An 18,252-nucleotide genomic window follows, 5' to 3' on the forward strand; every position below is an offset into this window, starting at 1 on the left:
TGATGAGCTCTGCATGGTCACCTGTGCTCTCCACGCTGGGCAAACAGGAAATGAAATTCAAAAGTTCGCGGGGCTTTTCCTATCTACCTGGTCAGTGCATCTGAGTTGAGAGTGCGGTCCAGAGCAGTCACAATGAAGCACTGTGGGATAGCTCCCAGAGGCCAATAACATCGAATTCCGTCCACACTACCCCAAATCCGACCCGCAAAGGCCGATTTTAGTGCTAATCCCCTCGTCGGAGGTGGAGTAAAGAAACCGGTTTAAAGGGCCCTTTAAGTCGAAAGAAAGGGCTTCGTCATGTGGACGTGTCCAGGCTTAATTCGATTTAATGCTGCTAAAGTCGACCTAAACTCGTAGTGTAGACCAGGCCTTAGGGACATCCAGAGCATGGGGTAGTGTCCCTGACCATCTGGATTAATAGCCATTGATGGACCGATCCTCCAGGAACTTATCTAATTCTTTTTTGAATCCAGTTATAGTTTGGGCCTTCACAACATCCCCTGGCAACAAGTTTCACAAGGTGACTGCACTTTGTGTGAAGAAATGAAATATTGATAAATGTGAGAAATATTGACATTTTAAGGGTGCCTTCTGTTTACTGAAATATATGCATCATATTCTAAAAGCAATACACCATATACTGATAAACACAGAGACCATATTTTGGCATAAATACATTGGGGAGAAATTTTCAAATTGAAACCCTAGTGAATTGAAAGCCTAGATTCCATTTTCAAAAGCAATTTAGGAGCCTAAGTCTCATTGAAAGTCATTAGGACTTAGTCTTCTCAATGCCAAAGTTATTTTTTAAACAAGGCTTAGGAGCTTTTAAAATTTTTATCTATTACCTAGAGAAAGTGTCATCACTCAAACAACACTCAAAATCCATGCTGTCTAGGATGTTTGTCTTCTGTTTTCATCATACAAACTCAGCATTTGTGAAGAAACGTTTCTGCATAATTTGCATTCATAATAAAACATATTTCAAATCTAATTTTTCTCTCCTTTGCTGTTCCCTTCTCCCCCATTCACAGCTCAACTGCACCCACCCATGCCTCTCACCTCTAAACAAGGAGAGGCACAGCTTATGTTTGTCCTGCAAACCCCCTCACTTCCCATGAAGCAAGCAGTGAGATACTTTGAAAGGGTTTTTTTTTTTTCAGCTTTCCTGCTGTGCGCTCAGGTAACATAGAACAAAACGAAAGCTTTAATTGCCTTTTGTCTTTGTGGTTTTGTTTCTAAAAAGGCGTATTGGATTCCTCAGCATAAGGAATTACGTTTCTGTAAAAAGCAAATTCCACATAAAGTTTTAAAAAGTGATGATGCGAACAGTTCAGTGGGACCGTAACAGAGTTTGCTTCAGGGTGTATAATCCATTTGACACTAATATTTTGAAAGAACAAATAGGATTGGAGTACTCCACTTGCTTCTCATGAACACAAAGACTCTTTAAAGTAGAGAGGAGGAGTTACATTTAGACACCTCTGCTAGATACCACTAGGTGTGGCTACACCAACTCCAATCAGTGTCAACTCCAGTCAACTCCCAAATGTCAGTATCCAAGATTATACCCCTATATGCATCTACCACATCTGCCAGTGACTAGCGAGGAGTTTAAGATATGCTTCTACTGCCAGTGAACTGTAACAGTTACACACTCCAGACACACATACCCCAAATTGTGCCTAACTTACTCTGGGGAACCATCGATGAATGTGGCCAGATATTCTGAAATTGGCCACTGCACTCAGAACCCTGCTGAAGGCACTAAGATATTTAGTACTGTTCCAGATAGAGAAAATATTTTGGATCATTCATACAAAATGAACTCAGGATCATGAACCCATCAGTGAAGTGGATAATACTAAGCACGTTCCCTCTCCCGCTTCACTTTACGTCTATTATTTAATTAAACTGTACAAGGAACCTATGAAGTAGCCATTTACAGATGGGGAAAATGAGAGAGAAGTGAAATGATGTGCCAAAAAAAATAATCACAGCAGGACTTAGTGGCAAAGCAGGAGTTAGGAGTTGCTGGCTCCTAATTTCATTCTCAGACCACTAGGTCAAAATACTGTTAATCTCAACAGGTCAACATTTGGGAGATTGTTTTAAAGTAAATTTTATTACTGTCAAGCAATAGCTGAAATTAATGGTTTTCTCTGTGATCCATCTCTTATCTCCGATAATTTTGTCAGACTGCCCCTGCAGACATTCCAGTCAGTCTCATTCTAAAAGAATGACACAAATGTCATTAAATGCTTGATATTTTTCAGTTTGTTTTCTGTTTGCAAAGTTTATGACTATTAAGAAAATTAAGTAGTCATGAGGTGAGAGACACTAGATAAAACACACAAACCAAAGAGAAGGAATAAATTATTGATTTTCAACATAGCAAAAAGTTAATAGTGGGTCATCTCCAGGTTCTAAACTAGGATCCATGTTATTGCATATGGCTCCCATTATGTCAGAATGTGACTTTTTTTAAGCAACCCAAGCCCAGCATTCACTGCACGCAGGTGAAGCAGCGTTGATGTCAACAGCTGTAATGGCTGCCATCTTGGCTGACACACCAGGAACTGAACTAGGGATTTCTATAGCTAAAAGCCTGAGTTGCTACAGCTTGAGCTAAAGACCCTTCCCCACTCCCCGTAGCTGTATGTGAGTAAAAGAATCATATCCTTTTGTGGATCATTCGTGGCAGAGGACTGTACACTGAGCGGTGGGTTACATGGGCACAGTGAATTGCAGGATTGGAGCTTAAATGTATTAATGAGCTGAAAGGGAGTGAACGAAGAGTAGCAAAATTTTCAGAAGAGACAACATTATTTAGCATAGTCAAGCTAGAAAAGACTGTTAGGAGCATGAGAGGAATTTTAAAAAGCTAGGTGGGCCACTGGAATGGCAGCTGAAATACCACATTGACAAAAGCAAGGTAATGCACACTGGAAGAAATCATTTTCAATACTTCTAATTCTAAACTAATGGTGGGATCATTGTGGACAGCTCAGCGAAAATCTCTGCTTACTGTGCAGCTGTTCAGTGCTTTATCTGCATAGAATCAGATTTAAAGCAAATAAAATATATTCAGTATACAAACCAAGGAGCAAGTTTTCCCCCATAAAAATCTGCCACACTACAGTAAGTTCATACACATTTCTGTTTTAGATAACTAGCTACAAATCCTTATTTGGTAGAGATACAAAATCAAAATGTTTTGAGAATACTTTGTGCGAATCTATCTCCGTGCAGCCTGGGGTTGCTTTTTGTTGTCCAGTAAAAGAGCATAAATGTATATTTTATACCTGGGTTTTGCACAAAGTAGTATCCAAAGCTTTTGAAGTATATTCTTTCAACCTTTTGACGCACAGAATGGAGTATTTCAAAAGAAAATCTCTGGTAACTCTGCTTGGCACTACTTAAAGGGTATCTAAGAACATCAGGAAGAAGGAGAAAGCTGTGGCTCCCCCCCCCCCCCCCCCCCCTTACATTTTGGAAGCAAAAGATTGCACCAGGGGAAGGCCATAGAGAGAGAGGAAAATTCTGCAAAGTTCCCCACATGAAGTTTCCTCTGAAAGCTCTTCCATTAGGTTTGCAGAGGTTTGCTTCCAGGCCCCTTCAGATCTCTGTGTACCCATCAGAGGCCAAGACCACCCATATAGACACATACATCCTATGCCTCTGCACCATCTTCTGCCCCTTGCAGCTGTTCTTCATGTTTACAAGTTCCCTTGCTGGCTTCTCTCCCTTATTACCTAAAGAGGGCACTGCTCAAGAGTTAATACAGCCTCAGGCTGTGTTAACTCTTAAGCAGATACCTCACATGGCTACTTTTCCATCTGAACCCATCATTCTTTGTTTACCAAAAACCTACACGAAAGAAAGGAAAATCAGGAAATAACTTTGTGAATAATTTAAACATACAAATCTTTTCAGGGAATTAAGGTTTTGTTTGATTTAACCTTGATTTTTATCCCAGATATGTCGTGGAAAAAAATATATGTCTGGAAAAATTCATTAGAAACCTTTAATGTTCCTTTTTACTGGGTTTATCTGTCTAAAACAAGTTGATTTTAAATGTACATTTGAGCATGTCCTCCATCTAAAAACTCCATCTGCACAGAAAAAATTGACATTTGTCCTCTTCTTCTCTTTTTGCCAATCAGTTACTCCTTAACTGTTTTTTATCAGCAGAAATGCCTGATACAGCAACTTTCTTACCAAAGGATCCCAAAGTAGTTTGCTAACTAGGGATCATTTCAACTCACTACTGAAATTCAGGTAAACACCTTTGAGATTAAATATATCAAACTATTTTATAGAACACAGCAGTCAGGGAACATAGGTGGACAGAATATGGATTCACAGATTAGATGGCCCAAAGCAACCATTATGTTCATCTAGTCCAGTGGTCCCCAACCTTTCAGTGTGGCGGGCGCCGGACGACTACCTGCCGAAGAGCGCGGCCGCCGGACAAGCAGCCGCCGAAATGCTGCCGAGAAGCAGTGTCATCAAGAAGCATTGCCGCCAAAATGCTGCCGAGAAGCGCCAACGCCAAGAAGTGTCACCGCCAAGAAGCAGCTTCATGAAGAGGCGTCGCCGCCGAAATGCCTCCGAGAAGCAGCGGCATTTCGGCAGCAACGCTTCTTGACGTTGCCACTTCTCGGTGGTATTTCAGTGGCTGCTTGTCTGGCGGCCGCGCTCCTAGGTGGCAGGGCGCTCCCTTGTCAGTAGGCAGGTGCACATAGATGTCCCAGCGGGCGCCATGGCGCCCACGGGCACCACGTTGGGGACCACTGATCTAGTCTGACTTCCTGCACAACTCAGATCATAGAACTTCACCCAGTAATTCCTGCATCAAACCCAATAGCTTGTTGTCAAACTAGAGTAGCTCTCTTAGGCCTTGTTTACGCTACTGCGGTAAATGGATCTAAGTTACGCTACTTCAGTTATGTGACTGAAGTTGACGTAGCTAGATCCACTTACCGCAGCGTCTAAACTGCACTGTGTCAACAGGAGATGCTCTCCCGCTGACTTCCCTTACTCTTCTTGGGGAGGTGGAGTACAGGAGTCGACAGGAGAGCGCTCTGCCATCGACTTAGCGGGTCTTCACCAGACCTGCTAAATCAACACCACTGTATCGATCACAGCAATGCCAATATAGCCGTAAGTATAGACAAGCCCTTAGACATACAATCTTGATTTAAAGATTTAAAGTGTAGTTGGCCAATGTTGCAGTAATGCTAGAATTCTCAGGTTTATCACCCCATCTCTTGTGGAAAACAGAATGGCATCTTTAAATGATCCTGAGTGATCAGGGTTTTGGTTCTCATTTAAAGAGCAGTAGCACAGTGCCACCCAATGCCTTGTGGGAACATTAATTAAATTTTAACTGAAAGTGAAAAAATGCTATCCAGTGAACCACCCACAATACCCTGAATATATTTAACATTCCCATTTGTTTCACTATCTAGATTCTGATTGGAGCAGTAATTGCAATGGGCTCTGCAGACAGAGATGGTCGTCTACATCCTGGTGATGAGTTGGTGTATGTAGATGGGATCCCAGTGGCTGGCAAAACCCACCGATATGTGATTGATCTCATGCATAATGCAGCCCGAAATGGGCAAGTGAATCTTACTGTGAGAAGAAAGGTGCTATCTATAGGTATGTTAATAAAAAAGGGAAATGTGGAAAAACTATCCAAGGGCTGTCAATAAAGGGGGCGGTAATTTAGGTAATGCTTTTTTTAAAAAGAAAAAGTTTGAACAAAAACTAACTTTATTATTTTTTTATTATTTAAAGAATTAAGACTTGGAAAACATTTGTCCTTCAACATTCCCTGGCAGTGTTTGTGAGGCAAACATTGCAGTGTTGTGCCTGTTTCCTAGAGAACCAGGAAGTAACAGTGACAATCCTGCTGTAATGATCATGAGTGACTCTGTGTTTGTTCCATACTGTGTTCTCCTGTATTGTCCCTACTTGTGCCATTTTAGGACAAAGGGTGCTCGTATTGCTCATCTGAGTGATCTCATTGAAGTCATTGGTGTGAGTAAAGCAAGCAGGAAAAGGCTTGCAGATTATAAGCTTTTTAGGGCAGGAATTCCTTCCGTTGCTTTGACATGTTCTGAGCCCAGTCCTGCTGCCATTGAAGTTAATGGGAGTTTTGCCACTGACTTCAAAGGAAGCCATCTCAAGTCTTTTAGTGCTATATAAATAATGACTAGAAACAGGGCAATCTGGTTTCCCTTTCCAAGCAGAAAGTGCAGAAGATAAACGAACAGAATGAATAGTGTAAAGCAAATTAGAGAGAACAGATGGGTGCGGTAATACCTTTTATGTGACCAACTTCTGTTGGTGAGAGAGATGAGTTTTCGAGAGCTCATCTTCATGTTTAGGAAAGGTACTAATGGCTGGTCTACACTGGGGGGGGGGATTGATCTAAGATACGCAACTTCAGCTACGAGAATAGCGTAGCTGAAATCGACATATCTTAGATCGATTTACCTCGGGTCCTCACGGCGCGGGATTGACAGCTGCGGCTCCCCCGTCGACTCCGCTTCCGCCTCTCGCTCTGGTGAAGTTCTGGAGTCGATGGGGAGCATGTTCGGGGATCGATTTATCATGTCTAGACAAGACATGATAAATCAATCCCCGATAGATCGCTTACTACCCGCCGATCTGGCGGGTAGTGAAGACTTACCCTAAGAGAGTAGCTCAAAAGCTTGTCTCTCTCACCAACAGAAGTTAGTCCAATAAAAGATATTATTTATTTTTATTTTTTTATTTATTTTACCTCCCCCACTTTGTCTTTGTAATATCCTGGGACTGACACAGCTACAACAACACTGCATAGAGCAAATGAAACATTTTAAAATCTTTCAGTCTTGACCATCTAAGGCAGGGGTGGCCAACCTGTGGCTCAGGAGCCACATGCGACTCTTCAGAAGTGAATATGCGGCTCCTTGTATAGGCACCGACTGCGTGGCTGGAGCTACAGGCACCAACTTTCCAATGTGCCGGGGGGTGTCCATTGCTCAACCCCTGGCTCTGCCACAGGCCGTGCCCCCACTCCACCCCTTCTCGCCCCCTCCCCTGAGCTGCCATGCCCTCGCTCCTTCACCTCCCCCCCATAGCCTCCTGCACACCACAAAACTGTTGATCAGGAGGTGCAGGGAATGAGGGGGAGGCGCTGATCGGAGGGGCTGCCGGTGGGTAGGAGGCACTGGGAGCAGGGGGTGTGAGCTCATGGGGGGCTGCTGACATATTACTGTGGCTCTTTGGCAATGTACATTGGTAAATTCTGGCTCCTTCTCAGGCTCAGGTTGGCCCCCCCATGATCTAAGGAGTTATTGATAACACAGAGAAGGAGACTTTTTCTAAATATCTCTTGGCAGCATCTGTTTAACAAGAGTTTTTAATGAGTGAATCTGTTTTCATTCAGTTAAACTCTTTGCTCATGTGAATGAAGTTTAATAATCTAATATAACCCTTAGAACAGGCTCATCACTAGAGCACTTTAATGAGGGATCAGAAATTAGTAAACATGTCATCAGCCCTTTCTGTCGTCTCCCTCTCCATCCACCAAGAGCCCTTCCTCTTTCCCTGCTCTATCTCCTTAGCCTTTGCCTTCCCCTCCCTGCCCACCCCAGCAGGTCAGCAACCTCATGCTCCTAACCCACTTATTGTTGTTCGTAGTCCCCATTTCCCATCTCTGGCACGCTGTCAGGTCACTGTCAATCTTCCCTATCTTGGGACTGACTTTCTTCTGTTAACGACTCTAGAATCCTGCAGCCAGAAATCTTCCCTCCAACCTGGCTCAACGCCCCCTAGGAGCTCCCCAAATCCTAGGAAAATGGCCAGTTACCAAGGTAAAATATTGAACACGTGGGGATTCATTAGTTTCCTAAGAGTTAATAGATTTTATCAGCCTCTATGGAAACTGGACTGTGGGCAAGAATAATAATTACAGGAGTTAGTACAGACAGCGTAGTTATCATCCTTTGGTGGCTGCTTGCCTTACATGATGTAAGGAACTTTTAAGAGTTTCTATTAGTCACCTAGGACTCCTGACATGGAAATTGAATCAAGCTAGTAAAACATCCTGAATTATTCTTTAGCCTTGATCGGGACACACTGAGAAATATAATGTATGACTCATTGTTTAACTGCTTATGAAGCTGTACAAGTGTTTAGATTGATGTGATGTATTGAATGTTGTCTTTAAACAAAAATGTAGCATTATTTACATGAACTGAAAAATACAAAATCAGTACAAAGGTACTGGCATACATCCTCACCTACGGCTGATAGGGTTAAAATGAAGTTCTCAGTTCTGAGTATGTGCAGTATGGAGAACTTGGGGTTTCCTTATATTGTTGTTAAAAAATTTTTACAGCAAAATACTAGATTTGCAGAAACATTTTTCCTGCAATTTTTACTAGTCTTGCAGTTTTGTTATTCTTTGTTTTCATATTGATGCAAACATTAAAGTCATGATCCTGCATGTTATAACATGCAGGAATAATAGTCTACCCACATGTAACTTGTAGAATTAGAACCTAATTTACTATATCTCCAATTTCAAGTTATGTGATTTTTCTATTCTTTTTTCTATGCAATGGATCAGATTCTCATCTAAATTAAACTAATGCAATTTCATTATTGTCAAGAGTGCTATACCAGCTTGACTGAGAGGAGAATATGCCCTAACTTTCCATAGTGAAAATATTCTTTATATAAGCAACAGTCAGAAATGTGCAGGTAAAATGTAAAGAAAACTAAATTTTGCAAAAGAAAACCATAGAAAGAAATCATTCTTTAAAAAAAAAAAAAAAAAGGTGGTCCCTTACATAACAAAGGAAAGGTTAATTTTGGATGTGGTATTTTAAAATATTGACATTTACACATATGTTTGTACTTTCTTGGGTTGATCTGTTCATATCCTGACTGTGAATGACTTTGGGGTTGTGGAAATCAGGCATAGAAGTGATTAGAAAGCTTGCCCTCCTCTACAAAAACAAAAAAGAAAAGGACAATAAAGAGTGAAAAAAGAACAAGTCTTAGGCAATATTGGGTGAATAAATGTATCAAACATAGAGGAAAGGCCTTAGGAAGAAAAGACATCTTCAGATGGTCCCAATACACACACTCTCAAGCTACAGAGTCAAGACTAGGGCTGGGTTCAGGTTTCAAACAGAGCCCAGCAGTTTGGTTCACAGGTTTTAGAAAAATGCTAGCCTCCAAGGGGAACCCCTCACCTCCAGGTTTCAAGGCCATCACACACCCTTGCTTCCTTCTATGTTTTCAAGGATTTTGCTAGGAGGTGCAATAGAAATGAGGTTAACCCACTTCTGAAATGAGCAGACAACCTCAGCCCATCCGCACAAACCATTTGCTAGCACGGGCTGGGGTTAGGAAATGTCATCCAAATGGCCTTGAGATTTGATGTGACTGTTTTGCACAGCTCTGCCTCAGAATCTTAGATGTCCTCTTTCTCAAGAATTGAGGTAAAGAATTACCAAACTTGAGCTATGAAACCTGCTTGGTTATAAAAAAGTGATGTTTCAGAGGAAATAGAAATTAAAATGCCATTTCTTTGCAGGCAGTGCAAGCAACAACAAAAAAAATCTGAAGAATATGTTTCAGAATAAAAAGAAGAAAATCAATAGCCATCTAAAATTTGCTCTTCCTCCGTTTTTATACTTTTTGTGTAGTTAATGGGAATCTCTGGCATTCATTTATAACAAAGCCCGCTACTGATAATGCAGGGCGGTAAGATCATTTTCTTTTTGTTGCAGCCATACTGACATACACAGTATACATATACAGAGTCAACCTTCTAAAACATGACAGCCAGAAAATATGATCTCTCTTGTCTTTGACTATGGCATTTAGTTGCAGTTTGGGTCCAATAACTCTTGGAGATTGGTATTCTAATGTAGTGGCACAATAATTGTTTGGCTTTCTTCCTCATTACTCTCCCTAATCACTCTATTTCAAAGTTGCACAAGGACTGTTAAAGGACACACTTACCTGCCTGAGAAAATAACAGCTTGTCCTTGGATCCTTATTTTATTCAGAAAATAGATTTCAGACTTGGAAGTTTTAACTTGTAAACTCTCTTGGGGGGGGGGGGTGTAATGTGAAGCTTGTCAGATATTTTGTAGTATGACTGCACCACCATTACTGCTAGGGACAGAAAACATTCATTGTATATTTATCTGAAACTACTATATTTAAACTGTGAAAGGTATGATTCATCGGAAACAAAAGGTGTGCAATGAATACAGGTACATTTTTTTCCATGTACAAACGTCACTTAATTATTTACAGTTACTGACTGCCAGCAATGTTTGTATGAGGAAGTGCTTAATCACGCAAAATTTCTCTTCCTCTCTGCTTTTACAAACTATAAAGCCATAGCTGAAAGGTTAATGGACTTCATTTGCACTTTTGATCCTTTTAACTCTGCATGTAAGAGCATCTTTAAAACTTCTAAATGAGCATTGCAACTATGGAGGCAGCAACAGAATAATTAGTTATGATTATTTTTCATTGTATTGCTCCTCCATTCCTTAAACATCTTTTGAGTATGCTAATCAATTTATAAGAGGAAAATTATAAAGCTAATCCAAATTACTCTGTATTAGCTGCTTGCTTAAATTCTTTTAATCCGAAGACAAAATAATGTAGTATTGGATTAGACAGCCAATTTTTCCCCTAGATGACAGATCAGCTAATTGAATAGTTCTTATTTACTTTCTTTGCTGTACAGCTTTGTATTGTTTCTTACAACAGATTCCTCTCTTCTCTATGGAGCAGAATAGCAGTTTGTGTTTATGTTTGCTTTATCTGATTTCCCTTGAATACTTTGCATAATCAGGTAGATTCCAGTTCTTTCACATCTGTTATGTTTCCTTTCTTTAGTATAAACAGTCAGTTGTATTCATGTTGCATTAGCAAAGGTAGTAACTGATAAAGTCACTAAACAAGTTAAACTGTAATACTTATATGATTTATATTTTAGGAGACCCTTGCCCAGAAAATGGCAGAAGTCCAGGTTCAGTGTCTACACACCACAGTTCTCCTAGAAGTGACTATGCTGCTTATGCTAACAGTAATCATGCTGCATCTAGTAGTAATGCTACACCACCAGAGGGCTTTACTTCACACAGCTTACAAACCAGTGACGTTGTCATCCACCGGAAAGAGAATGAAGGGTTTGGCTTTGTTATCATCAGCTCTTTGAACAGGCCTGAATCTGGATCTACAATAAGTAAGTAAAGTCCTACTTACCACCTCTTGTTTCTTCAAGTTTGCATGTAGTGAAAAAATCAGACACCTAATCCCATATATGTTCATCATTTGTCTGGCAACACAGCCTGAAGTTCTAGGGCTTGTCTTCGCTACCTCGCTACCTCAGCGCAGCTGCATCGATGGAGCTCCACCAATGTAGCACATCTGGGGAAGCTGCGGTATGTCGACAGGAGACTGCTTTCCCGTCAACATAATTACTCCACCTCAGTGAGAGGCGTAGGCTACATCAGAGGGAGAACATGTCCTGCCGACATAGCGTGGTGTAGACACCGTTTTAAGTTCATGTAACTTACGTCACTCAGGGGGCTGCTTTTCTCACACCCGTAAGCTACATAAGTTATATCAACTTAAGAGGTAGTGTAGACAAACCCTAAGAGACACTCAAAGTTGCTTCCCTGGGGAACAGTCTCCCTGACGTGTTATGCATCGGAAGAAAGGTTATTCCGTCTTTTGGGGTTAAGAGTCATAGAAATGTAGGAATGGAAATGACCTTGAGAAGACACCAAGTCCAGCCCTCTGCCCTGAGGCAGGCCCAAGCATACCTGGACCATCCCTGACAGGTGTTTGCTAACCTGTTCTTAAAAATTTCCAATGATGGTGATTCCTCACCCTCCCTTGGAAACCTATTCCAGAACTTAAACCTAAATCTCCTTTACTGCAGATTAAGCCCATTACTTCCTGTCCTGCCTTCAGTGGACATGGAGAACAACTTTGTCTCAAACACTCACTTATCTGCCCAACTAATAGGATTCAAAGAGCTCTATCCCTCCCAGGGCAACCCTGCAAGGATACCTCTTATATTAATATAAAAGCTAACTATTATGGGACAGATTCTTATCAAATGTCAATTACCATAGATCCAGAGTTATACCAATTCACTCCATCTGAGAATCTGGCCCTATTGTTATTAATACAATGTAGTGTCATAGAGTTATAACGACAACATTTATTAAAGCTAGATACAAAGCATAGGACACATGCAATAAAATGGACTCTTCACATACACTTTACTGAACCTGCCTAATAGGACATTGCTCAAGCCTTTCCAATGTATTTATCTGTATCAATCTGATAAAATAAATGCAAGTAAAAAAAGTACTGGGAAGAGTCCTATAATCTCACAATGGAAAGTGATTGTGCAAAGTATATTCACAACATTTTATGGTCAAGCATTTATAACATTCTTCATACTATCTCAAATTAACTTTTTTTGTTAAATTCAGTAGGATCCTCAAAATTAATACTGTAACAAAACAATAGCCAGTCAGACAGGTATGACTCCATAGTTATCACTTTGCTGTACATCATGGCTAACAGGAACTTCATGGTGGCAGATGGGAAAAAACAATACTCCTGTTCCAAAACCCAGGTCACTAGTCACTGGAGTTAATGGAAAATTTCCTGTAGGTAATAGGGTGTATGACCCACAGTACCATGGTCGTGATTCTCTCTAGTAGAGGGCACTAATATGCATATATACTACACAGTTAATTACAATACAATTTTAATTATAAAGAATTAATTAAAAGGTAGTCTCAGAAGTGCAGTGAGAAATATTTCAAATGCAACCCTTCAGGAGACAGTAAAGAGCAGAGTCAAAGTGATCAAATTCCCTAGAACAAAAATGTGTAGCTACTGGAAATTTAGCATTAATTGAAGTGCTTCAAGAGTAGATGAAGAGGAGGGTCAGATGTTGAGATGAGAAATTAATTCATTAAAACAGTAAGTGTATCAAACCTCTGTGAACTTGAGCAGTTCCCAGATCATGTCCATTTAAAAAAAAAGTGTCACAAGTTTGTCATAGTGATAAAATGAAGAGAAATAATCCCTTTCAATGCTCAGATTAAGTAAAGGATCTTGAAACTGTGGTAAAATAAACAAACTGAAAAGGATACAAGATAACACTCCAATCAGTAATGGAAGCAGGTTACCAATCATTTAGATCCACTAAAATTTTAATAGGGAAGCATTAGCAACCATCCATTTTTTACACCACATATTTATTCGGACAAAGTGATTAATGGGTTTGAGCAAGAGCGCAAAGCGTACTAACAGTATGAAAGTATTAACTAGATGATATACCACAGTATTACACAAAGCATGGCTTGGATCAATATTTAAATGTATGCAGTAAAAATGTTAATGTATTCATTTTAAGCCAACCAAGATAGAATTAAAACCCTTCAGTGAAATAGGTCAGGAAGGGAATAGTCTGCAGTGCCAAATAGTCATTGCCTCTAGTTTTATTCTTTCAAATAAAGTGCTGTGTTTTATGGTCAATTGGGAGAGTCAGTGCCTAGAAAAAGAATAATCCAAGGAATAGTCTCATTGGGCATAACCATCAGGGTGATAGAGGGACTGAATATTTTCTACATTTAATTATGGTTTTCTCTTTATTTTTTCCTTCACTCTGCCAGACTGGACTATAAGGTTTCACCATTTGGAAGTGTAACATTAATAGTGCAATGATAACATTCTCCTTAGTCTTAATTCTCAGTTAAAATTCTGTTCTACAACAAACAAATTACTGTAGATCCTGGAGGAACAACTACTTGGTCATATGTAGTAGTGTGAGTTTTAAGTGCCATTCTATTGTAAATTGATCAAATAGATTGTAACCTTATCTATAACAATGCAGCACATGTTATTAATTATTAATTTTGTGATGATGATGGTTATCATTATTATTATTATTCCAGTGCCACAGGTGTTGGGCCTATGGGCCCTGATTCTCAGGTCTCGCATTTGGGACAGGACCCAAGGACAGTGAGGAAGAGATGGCTTTATGGCACCTTTGCTGCTCCCTAATTCTGGGACCAGCGTAAATTAGAAGAACGTGAAGGCTTTTGTCATTTATATTTAGCTGCCCAGGGCCCTACAGGACCATTCTAGCACCAGAAATAGCCAGAGCTGCTCCAGTCAAATCCCTTTTCCCCAGTCACATCCCTTATGATGAGGGCTCAAGGGAGGATTCCCACTATGCTGTTCCTGTATAGCCAGTTAGGTCTACGTTACAGACCGTTTGCCTCAGCAAGGTGTCATGAAGGGACCAGTGTACCCCAGAATCAGACCTATGGTTCTTGTTCCAAGCAGTTTATAATCTGAGTTGCATTTTCTCATGAAAATCTTTATAAGAATGATCTTTGGTGCTGTTTGTTTCCCAGACGTATCTTTGTTTTGTAGAAATCAATCAAATGCTCTAAGGACTATTTTCTACTCTTGATCTCTGCACAGAAGGAGGGCAGGATATAGCCTTAATTCAGGAACAGAATTGTTATTATATAGTTTCCGGGCAATCTTTAGACCTGTCCTGAGTATATTCTTGGACAAGTTGGTACTTGCTAAAACACCCAGCAGTCATGGCACATTTCTTCTATGCAGTGAAAATCATAGAAATTTTCTCTTTCTCTCTCTTCTTTGGCAAATCATTGCTTGGAATGTTATTTAATTCAGCGCAGGATTATCTTTCACTATATCACTATTCTTAGATGGGGACAGAGCTGGACTGGAGGCAGGATGTCAAGGGTAGAGTGAAAGAGATTACACTGGGGCAAAGCAGAGTAATTCACAAAGTCAGCCATGCTTTAAATTCAGGTAAATGAAAAATGTATAAATAAATAACCCTGTTTGACCTATTTATCTAGGAGCAAATCCTTTACCCGTGCTGAGCTCAAAGGACCAGGCTGGGCTCTGGACAGATGTACATAGGACAGGTTTCAGAGTAGCAGCCGTGTTAGTCTGTATCCGCAAAAAGAACAGGAGTACTTGTGGCACCTTAGAGACTAACAAATTTATTAGAGCATAAGCTTTCGTGGGCTACAGCCCACTTCTTCGGATGTAGTCCACGAAAGCTTATGCTCTAATAAATTTGTCAGTCTCTAAGGTGCCACAAGTACTCCTGTTCTTTGTACATAGGACAGGTAAAAGACAGTAGAGCCTATTCCAGTCTTAGGAGCAATTCTGCCCCTCTGCCAGTCACTTCGCTTATACCTGACCTTCTCTTTGTCCTTCCTGCTGTTATACAGAGAGCCCCAGTAGCATTTAGCTCAACATTATGCTGGAGTGTGCATTGCCTGCATAGAACCCCAGAAACTTCTCGAGAGAGCAGCAGAACCACACCGGTACACTTCTCCTTAGGGAGATGTACCTAGCCACATAAGCTACGGGCAGGATTTGCCCTTTAATTAGAAGTTTCTGAAGCTTGAAAGCATTGTTTGGTGAATGCAAACAAGTCAGTTTCTCAGGTCTACAAAATCTAAAGTGAAGTTCATTACACGTGGAACTGGGTGGGAAGTACTTCCCCCGCCTCATGAAAAATTTAGATGAAAATTAAAGTGTCTTTTTGTTGACATTTTTTCTAATTTTGGTCAAGAACCTGAAAACCCAAAACCTTAATATTTTTTCAGTTTTCTGCATCTGAAAACTGAACATTCTTTTTAAAACTGAAAAGATTTTGGTTTTTGGTCAAAAAACCCTCATTTTTTACAAAATCTTAATCTTTTGGTGAAAATTTCCTTTTAATTGAAAAAGCATTTTCCATCAAAAAAAAAAAATCAGTGTCAGTGGAAAATCTTTAATCAATTCTATTCAATTGTAAAATCTAGTCTCTGGAGAAAAAGAGTATAATATTTGTTTATTCTTAGGAAGATAGCCAATGTAATTAATCAAAAATCTGTGAACTGAAGTAATAGTTTTTCAAACGATTCTGTGTCATTTTCCCTGTCAGTTAAATGTTTGGAGACCATAAATATGGTTTCTCATTTTCATTTTAGACTGAAAGCCACCAACTAACAAACACTGATTCTAATTTTATTATGAACAACTTCCAAAAAGAAATACTGATAAAAACAGAGGGTGGAATCCTGGCTCCACTGAAGTCTATAGAAGAACTCCCATTGATCCCCCAGGAGTTCACCAAAACACGGTAATGTTTCCTTGACAGATCCTGATCCTGCAAACTCACACACATGAGCAGTCCCACTCATTCCAAATGGACTAGTCATCTGTACGTTTGCAGGACTGGGCCCACATATATTAACGAAAGTGGTGTGGGAAGCATTCTGCATGCTCTGTGCTCCAAAGATATTGAATGGCCAGGGGAGCAATGAAGCCTGAGAATAACAGTGAAGAATTTCCAATAACATTAGCAATCTCTTTTGTCTCACTTAAGCTTTTAAAATTGTTTCATTATTTTTTTTTAATTGGTATGTTTGTCATTTGCCGTGAACAACCAATTTTAGCTTCAAACTATGTAGAGAAACCTAGTTTTGCAGATTAAAAGGCAAACAACCAGCCAAAAAATAAACTCTTAAAATAAGTAAAAATCGAAATGGAAAATTAGATTCTTTGCTCATAAATCACAAGTATGTTCCACTGTGTAATCACATTGCAGGTGGTTTTCATTGCTGTTTTCAAAGATATCTAGGCAGGGATAGATAGACATCTTACACTTCAGATTTTCAGCTCTCTTTAAAGCTTGGAGATTTGTCAGAGGTGAATCTTTCTCCTCGGTTTGTATCCTGAGGCACCTTGCTACCCACTAAGAAGTACAGGTGAAGTGGGGGCACAAAGCTTAGTCTCAGATCTCACACACGCAGGTTCATCAGTCAGTCAATAACGCTGTTCTTTATCTCAAAACCCCAAGGAGTTCAAAGAAACTCTAAGTCCGAAGTAAACTTTTTTATAATGCTGTTTTCTGTAGTCATTCAGAAGCTTATCTTGGATTTTATAGGTGTCAGTTAAGCCTGCATTTTGTGAGAAACCAGAGACCTCTGTCTGTCGTCTCTTATTTAGGGTCTGTTTTAAAACGTGTTATAAATCTAATAGTCATGGGCACATAGTGATATGTCTTCATGTTTCACTGACAACTCCTTTGATGCTGTACTGGAATAAGAAAACCATCACAAAACCCATTTAGGGCCTTTTTACATATTCTTTTCTTTACAAAAATGTTTTTGGTAATTCTGTACTGAATCATTATTTACATTTTATAATTATGCTGATTCTCATAAAATTGTGCCTGGCACAGTAACGTTGACTCAAGCATCACCACTTCTCCAATTTCTCTGGAAATAGTTAATAATACTTATTGTCCACACATAGTTTACTGGAAACTCTTTCTAAAGAAATCAATATGTTAGATGCTTTACAGAGAATGAACAAGCTCCATTCTTGGAAGAATTTGCAGCCCAAATACACACATACACAGAAAAACAGGAGTGCCCAAGACAACAAAATGGAGTGGGTGACTGATTACATTCAGCATGTGTTGGTTCCACAATTTTTTGTATAGAATTTTGCCCACACTTTACAGTGGGGAGAATTAAGAGCTATAGGCCTTTTGGGAGGGATTTATTGTGAGGAGACCACTCTGCAATAGCTACACTCTTTTTTTAGCGTGCCTATCACAGGACTTCGGGGGATCAACAGACCCAAATACCAGTCAAACTGATCTTTTTTTATTTGAAGAAACTTTATGAAGAAGCCTCACTTGCAGTAACAAGGAAATAATAAAAGCTAAGTTGGAGGCCAAGGCCTTCTGTGCACAGGTTCAGCAAGCATTATGGGGTTGTTACTGAATTTAAGTTAATTCAGTAAAAATAACATTACAGATTTTTACATTTATTATAGTCTCCAAATTAAAACCTGATATGCTGGGGCCTGTTGGTTGAATGAAAACTCTCACCTATAGCGAATTGAGGACACAATAAATATTCATGTGATCAACTGTATAACATATTAGAAAGGACAGCTGGCTCAGGAGAGCTCATTTACTTGGTTTAGTTTCTGTTTCCATTTACATTAAGAAAATACTGCAAGAAGTTATTATCTGCCAGAGGATTTAATAGAAACAGTAGAGGTTTGATTTTTTTCCCCTTCATGTGATCACTTCTGATGTTTAACTATTGTACATGAAAAAAATGTGAGACAATA

General features: G+C 39.7%; 1 protein-coding gene across 11 annotated transcripts in view; it reads left to right on the top strand.

Moving 5' to 3' along the window:
- The window catches only part of MAGI2 (membrane associated guanylate kinase, WW and PDZ domain containing 2), a 1,117,725-nt gene that overhangs the window by 1,031,875 nt on the left and 67,598 nt on the right, over positions 1-18,252 (top strand). For 7 of the 11 annotated variants that reach the window (XM_034765732.1, XM_034765757.1, XM_034765751.1 and 4 more), the window contains 3 exons: positions 5,475-5,667; positions 7,785-7,871; positions 11,030-11,278. In XM_034765732.1, coding sequence (XP_034621623.1) covers positions 5,475-5,667; positions 7,785-7,871; positions 11,030-11,278 — 529 coding nt within the window. The remainder of the gene's footprint in view (positions 1-5,474; positions 5,668-7,784; positions 7,872-11,029; positions 11,279-18,252) is intronic. The other 4 variants (XM_034765767.1, XM_034765787.1, XM_034765793.1 and 1 more) reach the window with 1 other exon arrangement.

This window comes from Trachemys scripta, chromosome 1 (genome assembly GCF_013100865.1).
Source record: "Trachemys scripta elegans isolate TJP31775 chromosome 1, CAS_Tse_1.0, whole genome shotgun sequence".
Classification (NCBI taxonomy): Eukaryota; Metazoa; Chordata; order Testudines; family Emydidae; genus Trachemys; species Trachemys scripta.